The sequence below is a fragment of the Poeciliopsis prolifica genome, unplaced genomic scaffold (genome assembly GCF_027474105.1).
Source record: "Poeciliopsis prolifica strain line A6 unplaced genomic scaffold, Auburn_PproV2 SCAFFOLD002, whole genome shotgun sequence".
Classification (NCBI taxonomy): Eukaryota; Metazoa; Chordata; class Actinopteri; order Cyprinodontiformes; family Poeciliidae; genus Poeciliopsis; species Poeciliopsis prolifica.
This window is the reverse complement of record NW_026562377.1, coordinates 2,120,174-2,133,477: the sequence shown is the minus strand read 5'-3', so window position 1 is coordinate 2,133,477 and position 13,304 is coordinate 2,120,174. Positions and strand designations below refer to the sequence as shown.

General features: G+C 38.7%; 1 protein-coding gene and 1 long non-coding RNA gene across 4 annotated transcripts in view; one reads left to right on the top strand and one right to left on the bottom strand.

Moving 5' to 3' along the window:
* Window positions 1-542, bottom strand: part of LOC129372386 (uncharacterized) — a 154,897-nt gene extending 154,355 nt beyond the window's left edge. The window contains exon 1 of the long non-coding RNA XR_008607244.1: window positions 457-542. This is a non-coding gene — a long non-coding RNA (uncharacterized LOC129372386). The remainder of the gene's footprint in view (window positions 1-456) is intronic.
* A 9,998-nt stretch (window positions 543-10,540) lies between these two features.
* On the top strand, window positions 10,541-12,917 carry dnajc19 (DnaJ (Hsp40) homolog, subfamily C, member 19). 3 transcript variants are annotated; one of them, XM_055050889.1, is made up of 6 exons: window positions 10,541-10,671; window positions 10,990-11,041; window positions 12,208-12,281; window positions 12,358-12,437; window positions 12,571-12,641; window positions 12,720-12,917. In XM_055050889.1, the coding sequence occupies exons 1-6, from the start codon at window positions 10,669-10,671 to the stop codon at window positions 12,794-12,796; spliced, it is 357 nt and encodes a 118-aa protein (XP_054906864.1). In that variant the 5' UTR covers window positions 10,541-10,668; the 3' UTR covers window positions 12,797-12,917. The 3 variants fall into 3 exon arrangements, with proteins under 3 accessions (XP_054906864.1, XP_054906873.1, XP_054906880.1); XM_055050905.1 differs by having other exon boundaries at window positions 10,560-10,671; window positions 12,183-12,281; XM_055050898.1 differs by lacking the exon at window positions 10,990-11,041 and having other exon boundaries at window positions 10,553-10,671.
* The last annotated feature ends 387 nt before the right edge of the window (window positions 12,918-13,304 follow it).

Below are 13,304 nucleotides of genomic sequence, written 5' to 3'. Positions count from 1 at the left end.
CTAACCCTGAGCCGGGCCCGGTCTGCCTTTGAGATGCTCTCTAGCCCACAAACACAAGGCGGCTTTCATTATCTTGCCCGTCGCAGCGCAAGGCCTAGCTTCTAAAAGCTACTGATTTCTTTCTTCCTTTAGCCCCCTGCACAAAGGGAGGGCATTTTGTAAATTACTTGCTCGTTTCAGACCAACAAAAGGTACTTTCATTGAACCCTCCTCCCCCCCACTGCTCTCCTTCTTTCCTCCCGCCATTTGATTTTGCTCAAATTTGATTACAAGGCTTGAAAAAGGAGGAGAAGAAAAGAGAAGAGGAAATAAGAAAGCTCCACAGATGGCGTGCTCATTCACTGCTGTGAATGGCTTTATATGGGCTGCCTTTATACGTGTGGCAATCCAAAGACGCTTCAGCCGCTCGGCTAAAAAAAGAACTTGACAAAATTATTGGTTTGGCGGCTTTCTTACACGGCTGAGATGGAGAACTCTGAAAGAAGCGCCCGCTTCCTTTATCTCCTCCGTTCTTGTCTCGATGCCTCACAGCGTTGATCACCTTGATTGAAACAAACCGCAAAATGTTTCTGGTTCTAAGAGAAACCGTGTTAATATTCACCTGATCCGCTGCTACTGGGGTCAGATATTTAGCAGCAATAAACACTTAGCAGCAATAAACACACACACCAGAGAAGGGAAAAATATACTCAAGTAAAAGTATCTCTACTTTGACATTTTTACTCAAATAAAAGTACAAATTAGAGATACAAGAAATTACTAAAGTAAAAAAATAGTTGACTCCAGTCTAGAGTCTCAGATCAAATTGTCAATCATTTCATATTTAAAAATTCCATCATCAGATGAATTAAAATGTAAAACTATGTGGAAATATTGGTATTTTAAGAATCAAATGACAATAATTTATGTAAATAGCAAAATGAGGCAAAACAAATCAGTTTCTCTCAATAAAAAATTTATAAAGCTTTAACAATAACTGCAGGTGTGTCTGTATGGTGAATCTTTTCGGTTAAAACATATTTGTTTTTCATTTAGTCACTAAAGAATCCAGAAGTTTTACTCAACTAAGAGAAAAAATACTTCATAATAAAATTACTCAGAGTACAGAGTACTAAAAATACTCCTAAAAGTATTTTTTTTTCAAAAAAGTTACTCAAGTAAATGTACCTAGTTACTACCCGACACACACACACACACACACACACACACACACACACACACACACACACACACACACACACACACACACACACACACACTCCTCAAATCAGACTGACTGCTACAAGACAGCGTTTACAGGCTGATACTCTTCATGCAGCACTTATTTTCCACTGGAGGATTACAGGCTGCTAGAGGAAAATGCACCCCCCCCCCCCACACACACACACACACAGAGCAAAGCAAACTATGACTTGTTATCCCATTATCACATCATCCCACCTGACAGAGTGCAGAAATGGAGAAATAGTGGGTCCTTGCATGGTCACAGCGGCTAAAAGTCTAATGGGAAAGGGTCAGTTAAATTCTGGTGCTACATCATGTCGAGGTCAGAGGTCGGACCGATCCATCAGCGAGGTAAAAATGTCAGCCATAACTCAGGCTGAGCGGAAAGAAAACTATTTTTCTTCTTTAAGGGTCACTAAAAAGCTGCAGCATGATTTTTATTTTTAGGTTTTTTACATAGTTGTTGAAATTGTCACCAGTTTGTTATGACTCAGAATAGATTGTGAATAGAATGCGAATAGATTGATTCCCATCTCCTCTCTCAAGAAATGTGCCAAAAACAACCAATCAGAGCCAGGAGGCGGGGCTTAGCGCTGCCAATCAACTGTATGCTGCTAACCATGATAAAGGTGGAGAAATAACAGCTACAGGAAAACCATTTATCAGCCATCATTGATTTCTATGCTAACTAGCTTAGCAATCGCAACACTTGTGACTGAAAACCCAACTTCTGGTTCTAGTTAGTACTGGGAGAAGATGTGGGAACGCTTTTCTTCAGATTATCAGACACGTCGCCCGAGGAAAGAAAGCAAGAACATATTCTAACTAAATTATTTATAATTAGGCTAAGACCATTATGTACAACTCAGAGTTTACCACTTGCCCTGATGGCTACATGATCATTTTTCCGCTAATTGTGACCAAAATACGTAGAAATTATTTCATTTTTCCTCTGCTAAATTAGATTTCTGTGTTTTTTATTTTTATTTTAAAATCTATCTTTAGGGGAAACCTAAGCCCTGTTTGTATTACAGGTCTTAACGCACCCAGAGCTGATCTTACATTTAGCATAATTTATATTCCTAGTCAGAAATGTTACATCTGAAGTTTGGGACATTTTTCCAATATGGCCGCCGCAAAAGCACCAATATGTGGTGGAAACATGTTTTTTTTACAACACAAACAAGTAAAAGTGAGTCTAAAAATCGACCTATAAACTGAACAAATAAAAAGTGGTGATCTATTACGGAAAGTAAAGCTTAAAATTATGCTTTTTAACGGCATTGCAAACGATGTTTATGGGAGCCGCCATTTTGAAATTCTGACCTGTTAACTCTCGGTCCGTTACCTCTGTGCTGACGTCACATCCAGCTCCGAGATTCCGCCTCTCAGGTAAATGAAACGCAACATACTGACGAGTCTTTCTGACAAGATGGCGGCTGATTACAAACACGGTTCACCTGGGAGAGAAGAGAGACAGGTGGACTTTGTCTTCTTCTTTTTTGTTATGCCGGATCGCAAACAACTTTAAGATGCTCACCGCCACCTAGTGGACACGAGGGTGTAGCAACAGTACCTCACATCCATTAAATTCTATTTCTTAATCTGGAATAATCTCAGAGGAAGTAAAACACAAATATATAGAAAAATAACACAAGAAACTATTAACATAAAGGAGTGGACAGGTATGGTAACACCCTACAGGTAATGATAATTAACCAATACGGCAAGTCCTTTTGAAAATAAATGCAACACAAGGAAAAGCTAAAAATACAAAAGAAAACCAAAATTGATTCTATTTGTTTTTAAAATAAACCAAAGTAGGAAATAAAATAAAACTCCAAGAAGCTCCCAAAGCAACTAATGGCCATTTTATTTCTACTCACCTTTACACCTGTTAGACCTGACTGCATGTCTTTCTACAGATTATGTATTTTTATATTTTATATATATAAATATATATTAGTTTTATGAGAAAAAAATTATTTTGTCATTACTGATGAGGGCAGAGATTTCCCTCTGTGTGCAGAGGACATTCATATTAAGAAGCTGATTCCCCCATCCCCAAACCTGAAGTAATTATTGTCTCAAGATAAAAAATGGAAAGCATGGGTTATTTTTGAAGGATAAAATAAACCAGAGATAGAAATGACCTTAATATTATTTCTCTCTCCAGGCATTTCCAGTGCGAGTGCGCCATCGGAGGGTTTGATAAAAGGATTAGGTGGTCAGCTTTACGTGGCTGCAGTCGAATCTGGATGTGGAGGGAGAGCTGATTGAATAATTCTTGTTTCCTTTCTGCCAGCATTGCACTCTTCTTTGGGAAAAGTAAAAATCAGCATTATGCCAGATTTGTAAATGCGCTCTGTGTGTCTGTAGATTCCCGTCTGTGTGACCAGCTGCCTGGAAATCTCAGCCTGTGGAAAACCCAGCGCTTGTGTTTCTTCGTTGTTGTAAAACTTAACATGCTCACCTTCATTTTCCAGGATTTTGAAATATTAATTTATGGTGCTTTGCAAAGGATTCACCGTCTCATTCCTTCAGTTTTGTCAAGTTGAAACTAACATTTTTCAGAGGATTGGCTGGTTGAAACAAAGTAATATATTTAAATATGTATAAATATAAAACATGTCTCATGCAGACAACTGACTGAAGTTAATCAAACCTGAGTGAAGTTTCTCCTCCATCTTCTTCTACTAAAATAAGATTGGTCTAAAACCATTTTTGTTTATGCCACAAAAATATTCAGTATCATCTGAAAGATAAAAACAACCAGAGGTCATGAAAGGCCAACCAGCTGCTCCATCCCCACGCTTTTATGAAATCCAACAAAATTCATATCAACTCTGAAAGTTTGTACTGATAAAATTTTAATTTTATTGGTTCCAATACTACAGAAAGTTATTTTTGCTGGTTTTTGTTAATGTGAGGAGCTGGTTGGTTCTCTGAAAACCTTGTAGCAGAACAAGCGAAAGGTTTTGCTGCACAAACATAGAGTTAATCAATCATCATCATTATTGTGATTTGTCATTTTACTAAGATGTCTATTTAGTATTAATTTGATGCTCAGATGTCAGTAATTCGTTGTGATCATCTGCTTGTATAAAGTCATTTGATTTGGAGAAATAACCAACATAAAATGGAAAAGTAAAAAAACGAAACCAACTTTACACTATATTTTCTGCTTCAGACACTATTTAATTTTGATTTCCAAAATTGGAATTCAAAGAAGAAAGTGCTGATTTGTATTTAGAACAAGCACATGCTAACAGCAGGCATGACAGAGAAATGTTTTCAAACTCATACCCACCCGTCATGCAAACAGCATGTTTTTTAGTCGAGAGCTGTCGATCTGCAAGTAAAGCTCGGTGTGAACGGATCCGTGGCTCGGTGTGAACGGATCCGTGGTTCGGTGTGAACGGATCCGTGGTTCGGTGTGAACGGATCCGTGGTTCGGTGTGAACGGATCCGTGGTTCGGTGTGAACGGATCCGTGGCTCGGTGTGAACGGATCCGTGGTTCGGTGTGAACGGATCCGTGGCTCGGTGTGAACGGATCCGTGGTTTGGCGTTCCAAGCCTAAAAACTGTTTTCACACCTGATAGTTTGGTAGACTCCGTTCAATTGGGACCAAAATTGCAGCATTTGTTAATTTTCAGCTACTTCTCTTTCACACTGCAATGAGTTGAACTAGCCAAACAAATTGAAAAGCAGTTTCCCTCCTCGCCTGTGGGGGGCGCCGCATGCACTACAGAAGGAATCGACACAAAAACCTCTGAACACAAAATGTAAAAAAAAAAAAAGAGTCGCATGAGATTTTAGAGGTTAAAAGATTTCTTAAGGTGCATTCACACCAGTCCTGTTTCGTCCTCTTTAACTGAACTCCAATTCATTTGCGTAAAAAGTTCGGTTCATTTGTGGAAGCGTGAATCGAACTCTGACTCAGACCAAAAAAGCCCAATTCTGGCTCACCTTCAAATCTAAGTCTCAGTTCGGTTGAAATGAACTCTTTAGTGTTCTGAATGCATATTCAGAAGACCACTCTAAAAGCAGGAAGTGGACTACAGCACAGGGGATTCTGGGTAAATACAACCAAAACAAACGTGCTAGTCCAGCGCTAGCAGGAGAAATGTCTCGTATTTTTTTTTTACCAAAGGCAAAAGAGAAATCCTGCACCCACTAAAATCCATTTTTGTTTACATTTTGTGAAGAAGGAAGTTGCACTCGATGTCTTCACAGGTTTTCTTTGTCGGATCCTGCAGTAGTTCTCGGTGCAGCGCCCCCACAGGCGAGGAGGGGAACTGGGTTTGACACAGTAAAGTGAGGAAGAACCACAGCAGCTGAAAATGTAACAAATGTTTGGTTTAAAATCAAACCGACTCTAACAGACGATCAGAACATGGTGACAGTTTGAACAAATATGTAAAAAAACATATTTTATAAACGTTACATCGCTTTAAGCTTAAATTAACAGTAAAAAAAAGAAATGTGGGAATTCTGAAGATTTATTATAAATTCTGCTATACCCTTAAATTAACTAAACAAACAAATCTCGTTAACTGTTATTTCCTTAAAGTCGCTTGACTTTAAAGGTCATCTAGAGTTCAACGCTACAGAAACCATATTCAAATTTTGAATAATTTTTTATTCAGGCTGTTAAAATAAGAAAACATTATTCATGGTCTCTTATCAGGTATCATCAGCTGTCAGAGCCGCCCGCCGTTTAAGCGCGTGACCTCAGTTTACTTATCATAACAGAGCTGCGACCTCCTGACCTGCAGTCATTACCGCTGTCGCCTCCAATCAGGCCGGCGCACGGCGGCGATAAAGCCTCTGGGAGGAAACGCTGCTGGGACGCAGCGACGGCAGATTTATGCACATGTGCTGGAAAGGTGGCAGAACATGCCCCGCCCCGGGGCAATTCTCATGTTCCATCACCCCGCAGGGCCGAGGAATGCTGACATGACTGGAGGAAAACTGAAAGGTGTTTGTTGGATGTAGGAATACCTGCCATGCAGTCACTGGGAATTTCTGTACCAATATGTTTTTTATTAAAAACTAAAGCTGTTCGATTTGTCACTGAGTTACGTGAAGCAAAAGATAAGGTCAACATGTATAACAACGGTGTTTCTCTCCTCCTCGCCATAACCACTTAAAAAACTGAATTCTGATGTTTTCATAAAAATCTCATTAAGTCAGAATTCTGAGATTAAAGTAAAAATTCTGAGAAAAAAGTCAGAATTCTGGGGGAAATGTTGATGTTACAGTGAGAAAACTCTCACTGACTGCAGACTGCCTGCATGTGGAGCGATTGTGACGTGATGCATTTCACTGGCGCAGATTTCCTTCATACGTTCATAATTACAGTCTTCAGTCCTTGTTTACGTTCTCATTTACAGCATCTGTTTTTTTTCTGGTGCAGAATTATGACGCATGTCTCGCACCAGTGACGTAAAAGCCGGATAAAAAAGCTGCAGATGCTCTGAAATCGATCCGGTTTTGTGCCACATGGCAGAGATCGGGCTTTTGGAATCGGGCCGTTCAGTCTGCCGTTAAAAAGTTTGATATGCTCAACTTTCGCAAAATGCTTTTTAATCTGTACTTCTTCAGAGAGCGCAAATAAAACGGTAAAAAGTTGCTGTCATTCCAGTGATTTTAGTTAACAGCAGAGTAAAGCAAAATCTAAAAGAACAAAACAAGGAAAAATAATCAAATTTAACTTACCAGTGTTTATGAGGAGTCATAAATCATTCTGGACACAAGAAGGAAAACTCAAGCAAATCAGAAAACGCTGTTGCCCGTTAAACCTCCATGAAGTTTATTCTAATACAGTTTAGCTTACAGTGACTTTATCTGGTAACTGAACTGATTTAACAACAAATTACCTTAAATATCAACGAGCCGCAGCCAAAAAGCCAGCAGGATCTCATCACTCTAACGTTTCTCTTTCTGACCTGATGGTTTGTTTTTCCAAACTGCTTCAGAAATCTATCAGATGAAAGCAATTACAGTTAAACGGCATCATCATCATCATCACAGCTTATTAAATAAACAGACGTTTGCTCATCTGGTTATTTAAAACGATGCTGTGAGTCCAAACTTTCAGCATTTAGCTGACATGACACGAAGTCTTGACTCAAACCAATTACCAAAACTGATTTTGACCAATTTTTGGGAAAACTGTTAAAAAGGAGCAGAGAAATTTATGGAGTTTCTTTTTTTGAATGCAATAGGAAATTAAGAAATTCAAAGATTATGTCTTTCTATTTGTGTCTACATTGACTTCATCTGATTTCATGCACTGAAAAAGTAACTCTATGTTCAAACTCTTAACCAAATATTGAGAGAGTTTTTGTTTTTAATGCATTTAAAAATAGATCATTAAAACTTTTTGTTTCTGACCTGTAAACACAGACATTATGGAAACAGAAATGACTCTCACTTTAAAATTTATTCAAATCTGTTTGCAGAAATTGCCATCTGATGTCCTGAGTTCACAAAGATGATGCATTAATGAAGTAAATATATTTTCTTTCTTTGTGTTTTGAGGTTTTGGTCAATTTGAAAACTACATAATATCAGTTTCAATTCTGAATATTTACTTACACTTTGCATTTTATGAGATTTCAGAATTATAATGAGAATTAAAACACTTTAGACTCTCAATGTAGGACATTTATTGCTGATCAAAGTTTCTCAATGGATGTTGGCTGATTAAAAAAAACATATTTTTTACAACAAAAATAGTTTTAATTGTGAAATTTTGACTTAAACTTTACATATTATCATCATTTCATGTGATTTGTGAATTAAATTGCTAATTAAAAACACCTTTAATTAAAATCTGCTTAAATGGCAACATGATAAAGTTCTTTATGGTTCAAACAGAACAAACCGAACTCAAGCAGAACAAAGTCCAGATGAAAATCCAGAACCAAGTTTTTAGAGAGGGATGAACACGTCAGAGCAGCACCACGCCTCCACAGGGGGTCACTCTGGGAAATGACCCCGACAGGAGGTCAAAACATGACTCAGCACATTTCACATCACATCTCTTATAATTAGTTGGACTTTTGCAGGAAAATGCAAAACTTTGCCTCCAAAACACAAACACTAAAACTTGATTCGTCGCTGCTTATCTCCTGCAGTCTGCCTCCAGAGTTCATCATCACAATAATAATAAAAATAAGGGGGAAATATCCCGACTGTCCCTGAAGTATCCATTGTGATTCCTAATCAGGCTGAGAATCACCAACTTTTCCTCCTCCATTCAGCTCTGGCTGCTTATGCAGTTCCCACAAGGCATTGCCTTTCAAACTCTTCCTCTCTGTCGCGAAGATCCCCGCAAAAAAATAACAACAACAAAGCAGAAAAATCAAACAAGCGGCGGAAACAAAAGACAAAGTGTCCAGAAATACCTGCTGTGAGCCCAGAGGAAGGCTGGGAGGCTCCCGGTCGGTCGGCCGCCGGTCGGCCGGCCAGATGAGCAGATATTCCCCTGTCCTGCTCTTCCTCCTCCTCCTCTTCCTCCTCCTCCTCCTCCTCGCAGCCTGTCTCCTCTCTGCCGCGGCGCGTTGTGACGCTGCAGCCCGCCTGGCATTTCTAATTAGAGCCGCTGCTGCTGCCGCTATCGGCCGCAGGATCTACCTCTCCCATCTCTCCTGACTCAATCTTCCCCATCTCTGATTTTCTTTTATATTTATGCTGGAATATTTAATTGTAGACAAAAGGTTACCCTGGGCTCCATTCATGGCGCGCAGGCAGAATAATCTCCTTTAAAAGGCTTGACATTTCAGGCTTTTCAAAAGGGGCTGAAAAAAATTATATCCCCTCTTTTGTTAATCAATGAAGTAGAACTCCTCCGAACAAAAGAATGAAATTGCTTGGTTGGGTTAATAAAACGCGCAGAAATAGCTGCTTCCTGCGGGCTTTGTGTTGCCACTGGCTGCACCGCCATCATATGCAACACAACTGTAACTCCATATGATTTGAGGGGCAAAACTCTCATTTCTCCTCACAGTTTGCCTTTTGAAATCCCTCTGGCTGATTGGCTGGCAGCGCATTCAGGTCTGACTTCCACCGCGGAGAGCAGAGCGGCGAGTCCACTGCAATTTACAATTTCTATACTGCCTCTGCCTGGGAAAATACATTGTAATTATGCAAATGATAGGGGCAATAATTAGGCCCTTCACTGTCCCATTGTGTCAGCTGCAGCCGCGTGCTCAGGGTAGACAGTCTGCGCAGAGGATTCTGGGTAAAACAATGCAACAGCAGAGAGATGAGGTGCAGCTCCTGGCAATGATATGGGCGGCATGGGCAACCGCCCAGGGCAGCATGTTTTGTGTGTGTGTGTGTGTGTGTGTGTGTGTGTGTGTGTGTGTGTGTGTGTGTGTGTGTGTGTGTGTGTGTGTGTGTGTGTGTGTGTGTGTAGGAGGCCAGCATGACTTTAATCCCAGACTTCTACATTTAATCTCAGAATTGTGATTCTTTCTTAGAATTTTCTGAAATTAAATTCAGATTTCAAACTTCAGTCTCAAAATTCTGACTTTAATCTCAGAATTTTCACTTTAATCTGAGAATTCTGACTTTTTTTCAGGGATGTGTCGATCTATGTCAAAATTCAAATGAATTACAAAGCATTTTTAGGTAAGTCAATTGAGAATAATTAAAACAGTGTCTTCCTTGTGATGGGATCTGTGAACCTGCACGTTATCCACGCTTTAGATTTGAGTTTTAGGATGAGATTTTCCTGATGGCAAATAATTTAAAAGATTCTGATTCTGAGGAAAAAAAATCTGAATTCTGAAATTCAAGTCCAAGTTATGAGAAAAAGAAAGCTAAAATGATTTTCTTTTTGAAGAAGATGGCCCTTTTAGTGGTCACTGAAAATTAATTATGATTTTAATCTCAGAAATCAAAATGCTGAGGATCAGTGAGCCTGTTTGACTTTTGCTTCATTCGCACTGGAAATCCTTAACCCTGATCTATAAGCATTGTTTACTGTCGGTATTATTTTAATGTTTTGTTTTGCTTGAAGAAAAAAGAAACAGTTTCTCCTCCTGGATTTGTTAATCATGTTATGAAATTAAATTAAAGAAAATCTTTTCATTTTAGAATTACAAATACATAGCTCCCATTTCTGCCTGTCTGGTGACATCATTTTTTAATGATTTACTCAGAACTTGAGAAGCTTTTGTATGACCTGTTGCTCCTCTGTCCACCTGTTAACCTCATTTCATTTCATTGAACGCAGTGAGGTGAGCGGTAACCACAGAAACAAGCAGACGTCTTCAACCGCTCCAGCTGTCGAAGGGGAATCTAAGTTTACGACACTTCCCAACCGTTTGCGGCATAAACACATGGACGCCTGCGGTTAGCAACGATAACTCGAGAGGTCAAAAGTTATGATCCTAATCTGGGAAAGAAGCGGGACATAACACTGAGACATGGTAGGTCCGACCCGATACTCGCCATTCAGTGGGACATGAATAAATAAAATGTGTTCCGGGTTCTGAAAATGACCGGAAAACGTTGAATTCATTAGCTAAGCTAACATTAGCTTCCCTCTCTGTGACCTAACAGCGTGTTATCAAACGCAGCTAATACGTCATTCACTGGTTTAATCGGCTAGTTTAGAGATTTTCCTGAGGCAGATGGTTGCAGTTTTGTGGATGAAACAGAAAGAGAGCGCGCTGGGCTCCGTGTGGAGCAGCAGATGGAGAAAGACTCTCTGTTTCCTCTGGTTTGTGCTTCTTGTGTCCCTGCAGGCCAGCTCCATGGTGGCAGTGGGTCTGGCTCTGGCTGCTGCTGGGTTTGCAGGTAAAAACATGGAGCCCTGCATCTCCACACAGCCTCCTGTCTCACATTTCATCTGTTTGGACTGATTCAGTGAAAAGTGAACCTACTTCAAAACAATCTGTTCAATCATCATCAATCACAAGTCTCACAGAACCAGAGAAAAGAGATGTAGAGAAATGTTCACTTTTTTCTGTAATAAAGTGCATAATGTGGAGTATCAGGATCATTGTAGTTAAAACAGATATTGTCAAAAGGTCAGAAGTGTGCATAAAAAACTCAATTTTCTGACAGTAAAGTTAAACTTTTTCAACACAGAAAGTCAGAAATCTTAAGAATGAAACAACAAATTTATGTTTAAGATTTTTTTGTGGTATTTTGAGTAGGTATGACCTATTTTTTCTTGGGTGTAGATTCACATTGTAAGAAATGTAGTTCTGATGCAGTGAAGGAACCTGAGGAATAATAACTTGAGCAAACATTCACTGATGTAACTTTAAACTGGCTGTATCAGGTTATATCATAGATCCAACATTTCTTTCAGGTTCTGGACATGAAATTTTCACAATAAATGAAACTGAAATGTGTCCATGACCACCAGTTTCAGTCCAAACACTTTTACTGTTGAATCATTGTAATCTACACAGTCAGCAGCAGAGTTTGGTATTAGTTACTTACATTTACTTGAGTAACGTTTTGAAAAAAAAATACATTTAGGAGTATTTTTTAATATGCTATACTTTTTATATTTATTTGAGTAATTTTATTTTGAAGTATTTCTACTCTTACTTGAGTAAAATTTCTTTTTTTTTTCTCTTCTCATTGAATAAAAAACTAATTGTAACTAAAAATCCACCAGACAGAAACACACCTGCAGTTTCTGTTAAAGTTTCTTGATTGAAAAAAGTTGATTTAGGAAAATTTTTTTTTTGCCTAATTTATTGTTATTTATATAAATGATTGTCATTTTGGTCCTTACATACCTAAATATCTACTTAACTTTATATTACTTTATGATGCAATTTTTAAATTTTAAATGATAATTTGATCAGTTACTTTTTTCTTATTCTTGAGTAATTTATTGGTAATTACTTTTTACTTTAATTGAGTAAAAACCTGTTGAATTATTTCTACTTTTGGGAACTCTGCCCCCTCTGGTCATCAGTAAGAACAGCACGTTTTCCCGGCAGGTCGCTACGCCTTGCAGGCCATGAAACAAATGGAGCCACAGGTGAAACAGGCCCTCCAGAGTTTTCCCAAGACGGTAATAAAAAAATAAAAGGAAAAGTTTTTATTTATCATTTTGTGACGCTAACAGTGGGGCCTTTTGTTTGCTGCAGGCCTTTGGCGGAGGATACTACAGAGGCGGCTTTGAACCAAAGATGACAAAGAGAGAAGCTGCTCTGATTTTAGGCGTCAGGTACGTAAAATTTGCATAATGCGTCTCCTTCATGCTGGTGATTTGCACTGTGCTCTCATCCAGCCGTTATCTTTTTAAACTCTTGTTTCCGATTGCGGGATTGATCATTTTTGACAATATTTCTCTTTTTCAGTCCCACAGCCAACAAGAATAAGATCCGAGAAGCCCATAGGAAGCTGATGGTCCTGAACCATCCAGACAGAGGTACGTTCTGCACCCGAGTCCGTCACTAAAACCTGAACTTTTACTGCCAGTGAAACTGAAAGGGTGTTTTTGTCACAGGTGGTTCTCCGTACATCGCTGCAAAAATAAATGAAGCAAAGGACTTGATGGACGGCCAAGCCAAGAAACAGAGCTGAAGATCAGGACGAAATGAAATTCATCTCACGCTGCTTTTGCTCTCTGTTTCATGGACTGACTTAAGGAAGCGCTTGACTTTTTTTGTAATTATTCCCAAATAAAAACAAAACAATAACTGTATCGGAAAGCGTCAATTACTTTACATTTGACAAACGTCTAAAATATTGCTGGATATTGAATTAGTTTTTGTCTCCAAGTTAAGCAAGTTTATTGATATGTTTTCACAAACTGATGTCACAAAACTTAATGCTCTTTTCTTTTTGGTTGGTAAATTAATTTGAGAACTGTATTTTGTATTCACTTTCTGAGCTAAAATTTGAATTATTAGGGATTAATAAGGCAGTTTTTGCTAAAAAAAAATGTTAATATTTAGGTGCAACATCAAAACACAACCTACAACACAACTCCAGTCCAAAAATGAACAATTCCTGCAAAATTGCACCAAAAACCCAACAATATTCACACAAATGCATTTCTGCAGTAATATGAGCACAAGGTGAATTATAT

What these genes read in the sequence shown, in the direction of transcription:
- dnajc19 (XM_055050889.1), top strand. An exon ending in TCCAGAGTTTTCCCAAGACG is followed by an intron (nt 12,282 to 12,357) that starts GTAATAAAAAAA and finishes TGTTTGCTGCAG; the next exon opens with GCCTTTGGCGGAGGATACTA. An exon ending in CCTGAACCATCCAGACAGAG is followed by an intron (nt 12,642 to 12,719) that starts GTACGTTCTGCA and finishes TTTTTGTCACAG; the next exon opens with GTGGTTCTCCGTACATCGCT.